The following is a 17,727-nucleotide window of genomic DNA, read 5'->3' as shown; positions in this document are numbered from 1 at the left end:
TGACCCACTACCAAACTGGTCATGCTGGAGGATGTTGCAGGCAGCAGAACGTTCTCCACGGCGTCTCCAGACTCTGTCACGTCTGTCACATGTGCTCAGTGTGAACCTGCTTTCATCTGTGAAGAGCACAGGGCGCCAGTGGCGAATTTGCCAATCTTGATGTTCTATGGCAAATGCCAAACGTCCTGCACGGTGTTGGGCTGTAATCACAATAATAATAATAATAATAATAATATGCCATTTAGCAGACGCTTTTATCCAAAGCGACTTACAATCATGTGTGCATACATTTTTGTGTATGGGTGGTCCCGGGGATCGAACCCACTACCTTGGCGTTACAAGCGCCGTGCTCTACCAGCTGAGCTACAGAGGACCACAACCCCCACCTGTGGACGTCGGGCCCTCATACCACCCTCACGGAGTCTGTTTCTGACCGTTTGAGCAGGCACATGCACATTTGTGGCCTGCTGGAGGTCATTTTGCAGGGCTCTGGCAGTGCTCCTCCTGCTCCTCCTTGCACAAAGGCGGAGGTAGCAGTCCTGCTGCTGGGTTGTTGCCCTCCTACGGCCTCCTCCACGTCTCCTGATGTACTGGCCTGTCTCCTGGTAGCGCCTCCATGCTCTGGACACTACGCTGACAGACACAGCAAACCTTCTTGCCACAGCTCGCATTGATGTGCCATCCTGGATGAGCTGCACTACCTGAGCTACTTGTGTGGGTTGTAGACTCCGTCTCATGCTACCACTAGAGTGAAAGCACCGCCAGCATTCAAAAGTGACCAAAACATCAGCCAGGAAGCATAGGAACTGAGAAGTGGTCTGTGGTCACCACCTGCAAAACCAGTCCTTTATTGGGGGTGTCTTGCTAATTGCCTATAATTTCCACCTGTTGTCTATTCCATTTGCACAACAGCATGTGAAATGTATTGTCAATCAGTGTTGCTTCCTAAGTGGACAGTTTGATTTCACAGAAGTGTGATTGACTTGGAGTTACATTGTGTTGTTTAAGTGTTCCCTTAATTTTTTTGAGCAGTGTACATAAAATCTAACATTTTCTTATTGCATTTGTTATTATTTGTTTGGCTAAAAATATAATATTAATTCTAAAGCAATAATCTTGCAAGGTTTTGTTTTATGATAGTTAAGTAAATCAACACCTGACAGAGTAGAATGTTAGTCAAATACACATATGCTAGCATACATCATATCCAAATATAGCCACAGCATAAAATCCATTTAAATGCGATCCTTCTGGCTACGTAAACTTTGTGTTGATGCTGAAGAAGACACACAGTAGGCTACGAGCCTGAGAGGGGAGCTGCGCAGCACAGTGGAGAAAGTGAGGAAGATTGTACATCACTTTTGGAAATCAGGGGTCAGCAATGATAAGCTACAGGGGTAGGCTACGTGAAGGAAGAATTTGGGAGAGAGCTCAAGTTTTAAATTGGACTGCAGCACACACAGTGGAACAGTCTGGCAGATATGGTAGATATTGTGTGTAGCACAATGCTGTTTGCAATAGCATGGTAGGAGAACCCGTCGCTCGCAGCCATTTCTGCTATAATTTAATCCAGTGCTTGCGTCTGCTTGAGGTAAGACTGCATCGTTCTAGATCGTTTTTCTGCTAAACCCCCCTGTGCACTTGCTGAAGCCCCCTCTCTGCACTTGCTGAAGCCCCCTCTCTGCACTTGCTGAAGCCCCCTCTCTGCACTTGCCTCGCAAGTGTTGTGGATGTAGGCCTGCGTGTCGGATCAAACTACTTGTCGAACCTCCTGTAGGCTACATTTCCTTCTGCCCTTGCAGATGTAGTTTTCTTCCTCGTGGCATTAGTTTTAATGAAGCTTTACACAGCTGAATTATTAAAAGTAGGTAGTCCTACCCTACCGTGAGAAGCCAGATTAGGCATTGCATATAACAGTTCCATTTCACATCATGCTGTTCATATAAATAATGTATTATAATATACTGTTTTTCAGTTATTTATTCCAGGAAACGGGAGTGGGTTTGGGAGGGAACTCTGAAATCTCGGTAACCCGGTTCCTGCTGTTAAATCCTACCCCAGACATGACTCTCAGTTGTTTGCTCATGCAATTTTTTTAGCTCTGGTTCCTTAACTTCCATTGCTAAGAACTTGGGTAGAAGAATCCACTCCATAGCCCATCGGCGCCAATCAGCACTTTGTTACATCAAGATCACTTTGTTACATCAAGATCACTTTGCTGTTGCCCTATTTCATTCAGCACCCAGTGATTTATCTTGCTATACCATGATGTGCCTATATTGTGAATGTGTTATTGTTTTTTGTATCAAAAGGAATACACCAAGTCCTGATATTGGAAGTTTACCCAACATCCAACCTCTCCCTTCTGAACAAACAATCCTGTAACAATCAGCTTCTGTCCCAATAATGAAATTTCCCTTTTCACTTTCCAACTGACCTCTCACAGAATTGCATACATTGTATAATATATGTGAAATTGGGCAAACCGTGGTGGTTTACTTTTATCTGCTGTACCAGCAGGGAAGGGATGCAGTAGTACTAAAATTCAACAAGGCTCGCTGGACACTTCTCTCTCCTTTTGCCCTAACACTGTCTAACTGTCGCTCTCTATCTCCAGTGGGCAACGGTGACGTTCCATCTTCCACACCATGTGCTAAAGTTGGTCGCCAGTGGCATCGTGAATGAGCTGAAGAAGATAAACCAGAACGTCGCTGCCTTGTCTGTGGCCTCGTCCATCATGGACAGGCTCTCCTACCTCTTACCAAGTGCACGGCCTGAGCTGGGGGTGGGCCCAGGGCGCTCTGTAGATAGGTGAGCAGGACCTTAAACCATGACACACCTCACCATGCACCACAGAGGTGTTACAATTACTGAATTAACCGATTTTTGTTCCTTTTGTTTTGCCTTCATTTCTGTATTGACAAGTTGACTCTTGCTGTCTGTCTTTCAGATCATTGATGTACAGTGAGGCAAATAGGAGAGAAACGTTCATGTCGTGGCCCCACGCCGGGTACAGGTGGGCACAGCCTGACCCCATGGCCCAAGCAGGATTTTACCACCAGGTAGGCAGTGTAAGGACACCTCTCCCATCATCTCTCTCTCTCTCTAATGCTTACATAGTGAAGAAAAGTGTATATTTGATCCTGATGCAGTATAAAGAGGCATAATATTTCTGTACATAAAGTGTAAAAGATTAGCTGGTTTTTATTGCGTATGGTTGAGCCTCGTGGTGCTTGGCTTCCAGTTCTTCCCTGTTGTGAAATTCCTTTCTTCTCATTCCTTTTCTCTCCCTCTGCAGCCTGCCTCCACCGGTGATGACAGGGCAATGTGTTTCACATGCAGTGTCTGCCTAGTGTGTTGGGAGCCCACAGATGAACCATGGTGAGTCACTCACTAGTGCTGAGCGATTAACCGTCATTTCGTAAATATTTGGGATTATTAAACAACTAATTGTCCGTCGGTTGAATTACTTGAATTCCATTGAAAACGGGTCGTTTTCCTAGAGAGAAATCAAATAATTCACGAGATAAATCAACTCTAGAGCTATGTGGGACGATGGCGTTGTAGTTTTCATTAAACAAATATTCAACCTAGTTCAGTGCAGAAACGTGGTAATGAACTACAATGACCATAATCCATTGCACCATTTTGTTCTGTCTCGGACACAGGTCAGAGACGAAGAGGCGAAGCGTGAGGTTTCACTCTCGACATAATCTGTCCAAAATAATCCCAATGCGTTTCTATTGGCTTATTTTGGATCTAACCTTGTTGCCCGCCTTTGGGACAACGACTCCCATTCTTAAGGCGGAGGCATGAGCATCTCGTCATTATATACAGATCTCTGGACTGATACTTTTAAAAAGCTCTAAAATCATTGTAATGTCATTATTTCATAATGCCTTTATGTATTTTTTTTAATCTCGAAAAACGTGATTACTTTCAAATAATTGAACTGAAACTGAACCGACCTCAAAAAGTACTAATCACTCAGCACTATCTCTCTCTCTCACACACACACACACTCACTCACAAACACACACACACCGCAGAACATTCAGATCGCATATTCATTTACCTCTCAACAACATAATGACCATGACTCCGACTCCTCGTCAGGTCTGAGCACGAGCGACATTCCCCCAACTGTCCGTTTGTGAAGGGTGAGCACACCCAGAACGTGCCCTTGTCCGTCACGCTGGCCACCAGCCCCGCACAGTTCCCCACCCCCGATGGCTCAGATAAGATCGCCTGCTACGGCTTCGGCAGCTGTCCCCACTTCCTGGCAGCCGCCACCAAGCGCGGCAAGATCTGCATCTGGGACGTGTCCAAGCTCATGAAGGTAAGGCCGCACTGCTCGGCGTGGGGGGAAACATGATGCAGTGATGACAACGTGAAAGTTTGATCTGGCCCTAGGTGAACTGGTGCAGTCAATATTTCAAACTAATGTCATCGGGAAGAGAAGTAGAGTTTTGCTGATGTCTGCCTCCATGCTTTGCTTTTGGTGTGTAGGTGGTTGTCTGAGTGGCATGAGCGTGAGTCCTGGATGTCTGGGCCTATTCATCAGACTTGATTAACATACATAACTTAGGATGGCATGAGTAAATAATACGTTTATCTCTATGTGCATGTTGTTATTACTAATGTTTGTAATTGTGATTTGATGATTCATGATGTTTTGCATTCTCCTCAGGTGCACTTGAAATTTGAAATCAACCCGTACGACCCGGCGATCCTGCGGCAGCTGATTCTGTCTGGGAGCGAGCAGGCCCTGGGGACCCAGGAGTCCAGGAGGCCCACCTTAGCCTGGCTAGAGGACTCCTCCAGCTGCTCAGACATACCAAAACTAGAGGGGGACAGGTACTATCGGACACACTTACTCTATGCACACCTAGTCAATTAAAGTTTAAATGGAGTTCAGTGTGTTAAGTGTGTGTGTGTGTAAAAAAAATTATGCACTCACTTAACTGTAAGTCGCTCTGGATAAGAGCGTCTGCTAAATGACTAAAATGTCAAATGTAAATGTAAAAAAAGGAAATCTGTTAGAAATAGATGTGACCTCTCTTCTTGTCTGTCTCTGCCAGTGATGATCAGTTGGAGGACTCGGACAGTGAAGAGCATTCCAGATCAGAGTCGGTGACTGGTATGAAGCCGCTCTTCAAATCTTATTACTCTTTTGGTATCCTTAAGATAGCCTATCTCATTTATTTGTGTCCCCTCATGTTCCCAGGCCACCCGTCCCAGAGAGAGAGCATGGAGGTGAGCCTGGGTGTGACAGCGCTAAGCATCCTGCAGCAACCAGAGAAGCTCCAGTGGGAGGTGGTGGCCAGCGTGTTGGAGGACACAGTCAAGGACCTGGAGGAGCTGGGGGCCAACCCTTCCCTGGCCCAGGCCAAGGCCGACAAGGCCAAGGAGAAGCCCCCGGAGCACCACAACATTCCTTTCCCCTGCCTGCTGGCTGGAGGCCTGCTCAGCTACCGCTCTGCCGCCAGCTTCCCGCTTGCTGCCCCACCCCCCTCCTCCCGCCGCTCCATGGACGGCCCCCTCAGGACTCAGGGCCCTGAGCCCCCCCATGCCGTGCCTGACCAGGGCCCCATGGAGATAGAGACCTGTAACCTCCCTCCCACGGAGCTGGGCTCGCCCAACTCAGCCGTTCCTGCCGTGCGCAGGACTATGCCCGTGCTCCTGCTCTACTGCTTCAAGGAGTCGGAGGAGAAGTCGTCGGGCAAGGTGTTTGCCCAGATGAACAATCTGATGAGCAAGGGGCTGCACGAGGAGGGCTTCTCCGTGCCACAGATCATCGAGATGGAGTTCGATACCCACGAGCAGCTGCTGCTCCAGGACCCGCCCATCACCTACATCCAGCAGTTTGCAGACGCTGCCGCCAACCTAGCCGCCCTGGACGGGGACAAGTGGAGCTCGCTAGCGCCGCGGCCGGGAGCCCTGGTGCAGTGTCTGCGGCTGCCCAAGCAGCTGGAGGAGGAGAACCTCTACGTGGACTCCATCACGCCATGCTCAGACGGCGTGCACCTGCTGGTGGGGCTGCAGCCCTGCTCTGTAGAGTCTCTCAGCGCCATCAACCAGGTGGAGGCCCTCAACAACCTTAACCGCCTCCACTCAGCCCTCTGCAGCCGCCGCAAGGGAGAGCTCCAGCCCCTGCCTACACTGGCCAATGGACACGAAGCCCTCCCCTCCGCCTCACCCCCTCAGACCCCACTCATCCTGCCCCCCCCTGACCAGCAGCAGCAGCAGCCGTCCAGGCCCCTGGGAGGCTGTGGGGGTGGAGGCTACCTGGCCCTCTACAAGCTCAACTACTCCACCTGCATTGTCACTCTGGAGGAGGAGCCTGTCAAGGTGCAGCACATCAGAGACCCCCGGGACGCCGTCACCTCCCTCATCCTGCTCCCGCCAGACGTGCTGGACGGGAGGGAGGACGACAGCGAGGAGGCCTCAGAGGAGAAGCCTCATCGAGGGCTTAAAAACGGCTCTGGCTGCGGCCATGGGTCTGGGTGTGGGACAGGGACTGGTAGCAGCAGCACCAAGGTGAAGCAGGCGGACGTGGCCGGACTGGGCCACCTGGTGGTCACTACTCAGGCAGGGTACATCATGATCCTGGACCTTTCCACTTTGGAGGTCCTGGCCAAAGTGGAGCCGCCCAAGACGGATGGGACGGTGGACGAGATTGACCCTTTCGTCTCTGTCACCTACTGCTCCGGGACTGACCGCCTGTGCGCTTGCACTAAAGGTGAGGACCAACCCAGAATCTAGGGCAGGAATGGCGTTACTTAGATTCCTCAGGTTTTAATGGTGCAGATGTTTTATTATCATTGTAATAGATCCGCCAACGCCTGGGTAAGTGTTTACTATATATGATACAACAATGAAAAAAGAATGCCTGCAACGCTGTGGGACATGTGAGCCAGGCCTGGAGGTGTTCTAGGGATGGGGGATGGGCTACTACTAAAGTGAATTTGTTCAGAGTCAGGTTTGTCTTTGAACATTTGTGTGGTCTGGTCCACCAGCTGTTTTACAGTCTGTGCTGCAGGCTGGCTTTCATCGAAAGTAGGAAAATAAACACAAGTAGGGGTTTTAAATAATTTCACTATTCGAATAATATCATGAATTCTTGTCGGATATCCTGATATTCTAAATAAATAAATACATTTAAAGCTTGCGTTTTTAACATGAGCACTGCTGCGCGAGAGAGAGAGGCTGGCGCTCTGTTGCTGCAGCTGTGGAGGGGCCGGTGGCTTTGAGATGGGAGTCTGCGGACGGAGGGAGGAAGGGAGAGAGCGATGCAGTAGCCAAGGCTTTCTCCCCAACCCCATTGAGATAAAACAACACTACCTATTGGTTGCTCGCTGAAGCCTAGTGTTGTCATGATTCCAGAATTTCGATACCAGGTTTACCATCACGAAACTCACTACCAAAATGATACCACGGCAGAAAAAGAAGGCGTATTAGCCAAAGTCACAGAAGTTCAATATCATTACATTTTACATTTTTGTTGTCCATTTTTCAGAGACAGCCATGTATGCATTAAATCAGCATATCTTGTGTTTGGTTTACATATTCTCACAAACGAAGTACTAGGGGAGTGAATTGATGTTAGCTTCAGCTGTAAGCTAGCAAGGAAAGTTAGCCTACAAAGCTGGAAGCTACCATAATAGACTTTGTTTTGCAGAGAGTTTCAACATTTCTGCATGCCGTGTTGTATTATTCAAGTGTCTTAACTACTGTCCAGCATGAGTGGGGAGCTAACATGATGCAGCCCAGACTCCCAGTGAGTGGGGAGCTAACATGATGCAGCCCAGACTCCCAGTGAGTGGGGAGCTAACATGATGCAGCCCAGACTCCCAGTGAGTGCAGTGGTCCCTCAGGACAGTCTAGAGCAGGATTTCCCAACTGGTGGCCCGCGGGCCCGAATTTTTAAAAATTATTATAATAATTTAGACATAAGACTGAAAACACCAGCAAATCAGCTCCAAGTGATTTTCATTTAAAAAATATGTTCCAAAGTATTCCCAAGCATAATAGAGAGATATTTGATCGTATACAAATGTAAGCAAGGTTTGAAATGATTGTTTTAGTTGAAAATATATATATTTTTGGGCTTCTTCCTGTCAATTTGCGGTGTACAAATTATTTCTAGTTATGTTCCGGCCCCCTGACCATCTGCTCAAGAAAAAATCGGCCCGTGGCTGAATCTAGTTGATGATCCCTGGGCTAGAGCTAGAAAAGCGTGGAGCAGCCACGGTGTGTTCGAGCTAGGTGAGCTAGGGGACATCGGCTGTGCTGATAGACAGACTTGATCCTCTCTCAATCAGTAGACGATGTGAGACACATTTGACAGAAGTACTAGAATTTGTTACTCTCAGTACCGAACCGTTTTTTCATGTTCTAGTATCGAAAAAGTATAGCTGTTTCGGTATACTGTGCAACACTTTGTAGCCTACTCCTTCTCATTCCGCAATTATTTTTTTCTCATCATTTTATTACATCTTGCATTGCTTATTGAACTCTCACTCCACTTGCTATGTCATTGAGTCACTTTGCCGCTTTGATTGGCCAACATAAACTACAAGATACATAAAGGCTACCAGTCGTCACTAGTTACCAAATCAAATGTATTGGTCACATGCGCTGAATACAACGGGTGTAGACTTTACAGTGAAATGCTTACTTACGAGCCCATTCTCAACAGTGCAGAGTTAAAAAGCCAGACACATATTTGCTACCAATAAAAACAATAATGTGCTATATACAAGGAGTACGAGTAGAGTCAATGTGCAGGGGTACGAGGTAATGCATAATTTAAAGTGTCATGGTACAGTGCCTTCAGAAAGTATTCAGACCCCTTGACTTATTCCACATTTTGTTGTTACAGCCTGAATTCAAAATGGATTAAATATTTTACATACAATACCCTGTAATGACAAAGTTAACATGTTTACATTTCTTTGCAAATTTCTTACATAAGTATTCACACCCCTGAGTCAATACTTTGTAGAAGCACCTTTGGTAGCGATTACAGCTGTGAGTATTTCTGGGTAAATCTAAGAGCTTTCCACACCTGGATTGTGCAACATTTGGCCAATTATTATTTTCAAAATTCTTCAAGCTCTGTCAAGTTGGTTGTTGATCATTGCTAGACAACCATGTTCAGGTCTTGCCATAGATTTTCAAGTAAATTTAATTCACAACTGTAACTAGGCCACTCAGGAACATTCACGCTCTTCATGGTAGATTTGGCCTTGTGTTTTAGGGTATTGTCCTGCTGAAAGGTGAATTCAACTCCCAGTGTCTGGTGGAAAGCAGACTGAACTAGGTTTTCCCCTAGGAATTTGCCTGTGCTTAGTTCCATTCCGTTTCTTTTTTATCCTCAATAACTCCCCTGTCCTTAACTATTACAAGCATACCCATAACATGATGCAGCCACCACTATGCTTGAAGATATGGAGAGTGGTAATCAGTAATGTGTTGGATTGTATTTGCCCCAAACATAACACTTTGTTAAGGCAAAAAGTGAATTGCTTTGCCAGATTTCTCGCAGTATTACTTCAGTGCCATGTTGCAAACAGGTTGCATGTTTTAGAATATTTTTGTTCTGTACAGGCTTCCTTTTCACTTTGTAAATTACGTTAGTGTTGTGGCGTAACTACAATGTTGTTGATCCATCCTAAGTTTTCTCCTATCACAGCCATTAAACTCTGTAGCTGTTTTAAAGTCACCGTTGTCCTCTCCGGCAACTGAGTTTTGAAGGACGCCTGTATCTTTGTAGTGACTGGGTGTATTGATACACCATCCAAAGTGTAATTAATAACTTTGCCATGCTCAAAGGGATATTCAATGCTGATTTTCATTTTTTCATTATTATTTTTTTCATCTACCAATATGTGCTTTCTTCTTTGTGAGTCATTGGAAAACCTCCCTGGTCTTTGCGGTTGAATCTGTGTTTAATATGCGCTGCTCAACTGATGTACCTTACAGATGATTGTATGTGTGGGTTACAGAGATTAAGTAGTCATAAAACATTTTTTTACACAATTATTGCACACAGAGTGAGTCCATGCAACTTATGTGACTTAAGCACATTTTTACTCCTTAACTTATTTAGGCTTGCCATAACAAAGTGGTTGAATATTTAATGACTTAAGACATTGCAGCCTTTCATGTTTAATTAATTAGGAAACATTTTGAAATACCACTTTGACAATATGGGGTATTGTGTGTAGGCCAGTGACACATCTAAATGTAATCAATTTTAAATTCAGGCTGTAACAACAAAATGTGGAAAAGGTCAAGGGGTATGAGTACTTTCTGCAGGCACTGTACATCCTTGTATGTAACAATGTCACATGGATATATTAATTTAGAAAAAGCTTTTTCAGTGTTAAAATAGGCGTATTTTCTCTTGCAAAATATTATATTCACACGTATTCTAATACCGAAGGCCGTTCTGATATTCTAATATTTGAATAACCGCCCACATCCCTAGTTGTAATATGATAAAATATACATATTTTCAAGCAGGGATGAGCGATTTTTAAGGGGAATTCCATTTCCTCTTTGGTAGAACAGTTATTGTGATTTAAATTCATTTCTGCATAGTTGTCATTTTATTATCAAGTATTTGGATCCATTTAATATTTAGAATGTTAGCCGTCTTCCTGCGGTCATCTAACCCCCCCTCCCTTCTAGGTGGAGAACTTCATTTCCTTCAAATTGGAGGTGTGTGTGACGATATAGATGACGGCGACATTTTTGTCGATGGCCCCCTTTCTAAAGGGGCTGAACAGCTGTTGGAGGGGACAAAGCCCTCCTCCAACCCCTCAAGCCCAGGGATCACAGGTAGGAGACACAGACCCCTTTACCCTTCACATCTCTGCTGCTTCTCTGTTCATTCAATGACTGTGTGCAGCCCTGTTGCCTCATTTCACCATTGCTGACTATGAACACCTATGAAATAAATGTAATGGGTATTGAGAACTGACTAGTCATTGCTTATTGGAACCCTCTTTCCAGTGAAATCATATGCTGATTGACAGCATTATACGGTCCAGACTGTGGAAAAAGCAACAATACATTTTCCAGTTTCATAAGTTCTTTACATCGCTGTGGCCTCCTTTTTAAAAAATCTGCCAACCTCCTCTCCCGGTAAGGAGTTGACCTCCTGGTGGACCAAGCGTTGGCTGTGGAGAGCCTAACGTCGCTGGTGGAGCTGACGCGCTTCGAAACACTGACGCCGCGCTTCTCAGCCACAGTGCCGCCCTGCTGGGTGGAGGTGCAGCAGGAGCAGCAGCAGCGTCGCCACCCCCAGCACTTGCACCAGCAGCACCATGGAGACGCCGCCCAGCATACACGCACCTGGAAGCTGCAGAGTGACAGGTACGGACGTGTGGGTGTGACTGGGTGGGTATGGGTGTGAGTAGAATCCTTATGGGGGTGTGTGTAGTCGGTGAGGCATTTCTCGTAAGTCTATCCGCAAACGTCACACTATTAATACATAAACAATCACAATGACTGTACATTTGGAATAGACACACACACACACACACACACACACATTTATAAATTCCTAATTGAGGAGCACACCTACATGTTCCTTTTTAACTTGTATGATAATCTCACAAGCTCCTATAACAATTTAAAAAAGTAGCCTAGGATGTCTTGATTTTAGAAAGTATTTGAGTAGGTGAATAATGCGGCCATGCTTTCTTTGTTGTTTGTAGCTCCAGCTGGGACGAGCATGTGTTTGAACTGGTCCTTCCCAAGGCCTGCATGGTGGGCCACGTGGACTTCAAGTTCGTCATGAATGCCAACATCACTAACATTCCTCAGATCCAGATCACCCTGCTGAAGAACAAGGCCCCAGGTCTGGGCAAGGTCAACGGTGAGGTCACTCACCTATCTCTATGTTGCCTTGGAAAATTGTTTAAATATAGTATCTGGAACTATGCAGGACTCCGGACTAACATTTTCACCTGGTGGCACTGGTGCCACAAACTTTTTCAGTCTATTCTATCTATATTTTTATGATTTCAATAAATGTCCTATGTTCCTATTCACATTCAAGTCAACAGTCTCTATGTGGACCTCCAGCCATCTTTGTGGTACCATTTTGAAAGTTGACGTTTTATTCCCGTTTTAGTGTATTTATCAACCAAAATATGACACCCACCCTGTATTCAAGAGCATGTCGTCTCAACCAATGGCGGGCACAACACTAAAACCTCAGATGTAAAATAGTCTAAGCTACAACATATTTGCCTGACGACTCAAACTGAATTCTTCCGCTGCTCTATGTTCGCTACATACTTCAGTCTGAGACTGCAATCGTTGAAGTCGTTTGTGGTGACATGAAAATGAGGGTTGTTGTACATAACAAAGTCATCAGCGTTTGTGTAATCTCTAACCCATCAGAGTATCATGATTAATTTTCAAAGCGCCACTGTAGACACGTGTGTTCCTGCTCTGGCCCAACCCATGGGTTTCTGGGACCAATCAGTACCAGGATCCAGACTCATTGCGGAGAAGAAACTAAAGTCCGTGGGGTGGCGTTGTGTTTGGCCGGAGCATGGATTTTGGGTAGCCAGGCAAACGACATATGGAAAAAATTGGCGTTTACGCGTTTTTAGATAACTGACCTTTTAAGGAAAAACAAATTACATTTTTGTAATTCAAACAAACAAATTAAATAAATTATAAAATAGTTTGACAACCCTGTTTGTTGTAAGCTTTTAAGTGATATCAATCGCAAGTGTATATTTTTCCAGTGATGAAGACATGGATGTCTTATAGTATGGTGGAGTATGCAAAATAGGTCAACTTTAAGCATCTTTATCTCTTGAATGTTTTGACATTCAGGTCCAAAGTCAATTTCTGAGCACTTCTACAATGGGCAAATACTGTATGTATGTTAGGTTTTGTTCAAATCAAAAGGGGTGCTGTCAAAAAGTGATTTAATTAAAACTCCCAAATGGCGCAGTGGTCTAAGGCACTGCATCGCAGTGCTAGCTGTGCCACTAGAGATCCTGGTTCGAGTCCAGGCTCTGTCGCAGCCGGCCGCGACTGGGAGACCCATGGGCGGCGCACAATTGGTCCAGCGTAGGGGAGGGTTTGGCCGGCAGGGATATGGGTTCGTTTCCCACGGGGGGCCAGTATGAATTATATATTTTTTTAAATACATGTATGCATTCACTAACTGTAAGTTGCTCTGGATAAGAGCGTCTGCTAAATGACTTAAATGTAAATGGATTACCCTATAGGCCCAATTAAATTGGTGCTAATTCACCACCTGACGAAGTGGGACGCGAAACAAAATATATACCTACAGATATCTGAGACCCACCTCTCTTTAGTACCGGTACTTGCTTTCAAATAGGGCTATACTATAGGGGCAAAAAATCTAATTGGGTTTATTTCAACCAAATATTGCGATTTGCAATTTGACTTGCGATAAAGATCACAACACTTGGGTGAACTGTTGGAATGATAGAAATATATATAATTATTATTCAAATTCTATGGTTGGTGTTTGCCATGACAACAAATTAAAAAGCCAGGTAGTATTTATGACAGGGTAGAAATCAAATTGTTGGTCAGTGTTTTCCAGGGGACCCTAATTACATTAGAATAGATGTTAATTTTATACAAAGATTTTAGAATATAGGCTCTCTTGATTCAGAACATACTGTTGCACAAACAACATGCTGATCTAGCAACCTGTATTAGAGTTAACTTTTGCTTTGCCCAACTCGGTGCATTAGCTAAATGGCATTTAGCTAGCTAGCCAGCAACGTGGATGCAGCGTCGTTCTTGTTTTGAGCAGCCAGCACAGCGGCAGGGCAGACACTTTCATTACAGGAATCATGACAATAATGCACTTTGCTGTTTGACAGATTCATGGTTTTATTCGCCCCAAAATACGACGTTTTGACTGAGGTGACAGGTAGAATGTGCAATTCGCACCAGTGCGACAATAACATTTTTAACTCGCACAGTCAAGTCAAAGGGTCGCAGTCTGGAGACCTGCTATGAAGAGGACTGGCTGCCATAGATAACTAGCCTTTTTGCAGGGAAATATTGATCATATAATTTATGATCATGCATGACGGATCTTATTTGTAGATGGCCATATTTGCTTCTGCTGCCTACTGTCTCAATTAGAGTTTTTATTTCCTTTTCTCTCCAGAGACGGCAGTTGACAGACAGATCTCCTTCCCCCTGTCCAATGTCCTCCATGCCAATGGGGAGAGGAATGGACAGCCACTTTTGCACGACTTTACAGACGACATCCAGTTCATGGACATCGACGAGACATCAGGTAGAAAGCTGCATGGAAAGGCAGCCAGGGTTGATAGACACAGTCAGTGTTTGACACATGATTATTGTGGATTGGGTTGCCAGATTGTAGATTAGTGTTACTGGTGGTTCTGTGGGTAAAGCAGCAATCCGAGGGGTTCCTCAGCCCAGCAGAGTTTTTATCACATTGCTCTTCCCTTTCCAGGCTCCAGGCTGTGCACCTTCCTAGAGGACCATAAGGAGGATATCCTGTGTGGTCCCGTGTGGTTGGCCAGTGGACTGGACCTCTCAGGCCACGCTGGGATGCTGAGCCTCACCAGCCCCAAGCTGGTCAAAGGTAACAATATTTGCAAACTTTTACATTGAGTCACGTTGAAGAAATCTTACCTTGGCCATTTTTGTCCCTCCGATTTGTGTCCTCCCAACCTTTTCTTGGAGAGCAAAAGATTATCTCCATGCCGCTGCTCTGAATCATCTCCCCCTGTCTATGTACGTATTGTATGTTAGAGGTTTTCAGTGTGGTTTCTGCTGGTTTGTCCCAATCCCTGCAGGCATGGCTGGGGGAAAGTACCGCTCGTTCCTGGTGCACATCAAGGCGGTGAGCGACAAGGGCATGGAGGAGAGCCCCAGGCCTGTGGTGAGGATGCCCGCTGCCAAGCCCCAGAGCAGCAAGGGCCATTCCCTCTCCAACCTGCTGCAGAGGGCACAGGCCACCAAGGTACAGAGGGCAAATCATTGGAAAACAAATTCAATTTTGCATCAAAGTTTTTTATTTCAGGAGTCCTTCTCTGCTGCACACATGAGGCATTCTTGACTGATTGTGCAGTTGTGTAAGTTGAGTGCATGGAAGGCCTTGATTGGAGCGTCCTCCTTTGTCTCCATCTGGTGGCAGTATAGTGCAATTGCCAGGTTCTCAGTGAGAAGTTGAAGGCGTCAAATTGCTTGGATGTGGCTTCCTCATACCAGCAACGTCCCATTCTTGAAGGAGGACATTTTCTCTCTGTTAGTTTACAGCTCTAGAATTTCAAAATATCCCTCTTTGTACCTCTCTGATGTAACACTGTACTGTTATCTGTTTTTAAAATTGCTGTCTCTCCCGTTTAGGAAAAGGCCTCCACTTCCAAAGCAGATTCTCCAGCTCAGTCGAAGAAACATGACAACCTCCGCGGCTGCGACCTGCTCCAGGAGGTGTCCGTCACAATCAGAAGGTTTAAGAAGACCTCCATACCCAAAGAAAGGTGAATCCTTTAGTACCGTTGTTTCACAAAAAACACTGAACTATTGTAAAATCCCAACACCTTAATAAAATGCATTATTTCCTCACCTTACACTGTATATTGAGAACTGACATGCGTTTTGTTACTTTAATACTCGTTATATCATAGTAGTAAAACATAACTAACTGAGTTGTCTGTATGTTGCTCCTCTGTCTATTCCAGAGTCCAGCGCTGTGCCATGCTGCAGTTCCCAGATTTCCATGAGAAGCTGTTGAACGGGTTGTGTAAGCGGGCGGACGAGGGCCCTGGCACAGAGCACTCCCAGAGCCTCATCCTGGACTGCCTCTGCTGGCTGGCTGGAGTGTACTCCAATGGACCCTGCAGGTGGGCCTAAGAGGATGAAAGTGGGATTCAAGAGGATGAGATATTCATAGGGATAAAGAGATCTCGCTACTCTATACATGCAGTAAAGAGATCAATGGAATTAGACCAGAACAGTGGAAACGCCACGCGGGGGAAAGATCCAGAATCTCTTCATTGCCACCCATCAAAATTACCCTACTTTTAGGCTGGTTATATGTGTATTTTACACTGTTCGAGTACAAATCGGAGTATAATGCTTCTATGGATGCCAACCCCAATAGTTAATGTCGTTGTCACCAATCAACTGCATTACACTTAAAAACTGCTTCAACTACCACCACCGATTTCTATATGGCTAGCTATTTTACATGTACATTTTAGTCATTTAGCAGACGCTCTTATCCAGAGCGACTTACAGATAGTGAGTGCATACATTTTTCATACTATGCTATGCAACCAGCTTGTACGGAAAGGCGTAAGCGTTTAGCTGTAATCTTTTCTAAACCCGAAAAGGACAACTTCTAAATATTATGCAGCGAAAACAGCCAAATATATCCAAATTGGATTTTAGGAACCACATTGTGGGCCTGTTAACACACAAATCATGTCGGATTTGACGAATATCCACTTTAATAGATCAGATTTTTTGAACGCCCGCCAATGACAGCATCCATGGTCTGCGTTCCATAAATACTTTACCTTGTTTATATGGCTCTGAGATTAGATATTACTGTACTGTTTTTGGTCACATGATGTATCTCAACATTTTCGCTAGGGATGTGACAAATGGACAATTTAAACAGCCATTTTTTTATTGGTTTTCCGAAGCAAAAAACAACAAATATAAATTTCCACGTGAACTCACAATGCAGCTGTTGCCAGCAATGGTTTGGGTCTCACAGTGAGTCCCTTTCAGATGGTTAACTATTGCCCCTGTACTACCATTACTGTACCTCAATTCCTAAGATAGTTTTTTTGGAACGGAGGAGACTGATTAGTTGCGTACTTCCGAGAACACAAACACTTGCGTCTTTCATAGCGAGCTAGCAAGGGACAGGGAGAGAGGGGAGGGGCACAGTATAGGCAGTTCGGCCACCAGGCAGACAGTCAGAACCCTGCACTAGGCTTATCTATTGGTAATGAAAAGCTGTATCTCGCAATGGAATGCTGTGTCTCGTGATTTTTTTGGTTTGCAATGTCTCAATGGTAAGGCTAGGATATTCTACATGCAACAAACCGAAGTCTGAATACACACTGGCATCATTAGCGAAGAGAAAGAGCATGCAGCCCAGTATGAGGGAGAGAGAAGAGGGGGAGGCAGAACCGTGCGCATCTGTCTTGGTAATCTGTATCTCGCAATGTCTTGTCTTGCATGCCTCCTCACAAATTCACCAAAGTAGCCTAAAGTTTGCCTCTTCCTCTCTGGTTGTATTTAAATGACACAAATTTCCCCAGGCCTTTATAGCCTATCGTCTAGTTAGGCAATAACGGCAAAGAATATGTTTTGTAATAACTGTGATTTAAATTGTGGGGGGACAAGGGATTTTTTGTTAACGTTCACAATTTCACATCGCTAATTTCCACACGGTGTAGTGTGTTTATTACTATGAACATGTTGGTTCTTTTCCTTCCAGCCTGAGAGAAGGAAAGGAGGCTCTGCTGATGAAAACGAGGAAACGGCTGACCGACATTGTGCGGGTGTGCTTTTTTGAGGCTGGACGGAGTATAGCCCACAAATGCGCCCGCTTTCTTGCACTTTGTATTAGGTGAGTTGGACTTTTCATGGATGTTGTGACATCATTTTGTGACCCCTACTCTGTCATACTCCTTGTTGATGCTTGTGTGA

The 17,727-nt window shown here is 45.1% G+C and overlaps 1 protein-coding gene across 1 annotated transcript in view; it reads left to right on the top strand.

The window, feature by feature from the left end:
* birc6 (baculoviral IAP repeat containing 6) overlaps positions 1–17,727 on the top strand; it is a 155,109-nt gene that overhangs the window by 15,347 nt on the left and 122,035 nt on the right. Inside the window, 16 exon segments of the mRNA XM_041866138.2 lie at positions 2,618–2,811; positions 2,951–3,062; positions 3,299–3,381; positions 4,117–4,339; positions 4,691–4,857; positions 5,082–5,140; positions 5,228–6,742; positions 10,699–10,848; positions 11,160–11,385; positions 11,730–11,890; positions 14,192–14,323; positions 14,507–14,638; positions 14,853–15,019; positions 15,406–15,539; positions 15,741–15,902; positions 17,516–17,647. Coding sequence (XP_041722072.2) covers positions 2,618–2,811; positions 2,951–3,062; positions 3,299–3,381; positions 4,117–4,339; positions 4,691–4,857; positions 5,082–5,140; positions 5,228–6,742; positions 10,699–10,848; positions 11,160–11,385; positions 11,730–11,890; positions 14,192–14,323; positions 14,507–14,638; positions 14,853–15,019; positions 15,406–15,539; positions 15,741–15,902; positions 17,516–17,647 — 3,749 coding nt within the window.

This window comes from Coregonus clupeaformis, chromosome 37 (genome assembly GCF_020615455.1).
Source record: "Coregonus clupeaformis isolate EN_2021a chromosome 37, ASM2061545v1, whole genome shotgun sequence".
Taxonomy (NCBI): domain Eukaryota; kingdom Metazoa; phylum Chordata; class Actinopteri; order Salmoniformes; family Salmonidae; genus Coregonus; species Coregonus clupeaformis.
The sequence above is the reverse complement of the archived record's forward strand: the minus strand, read 5'-3'. Positions and strand labels throughout refer to the sequence as shown.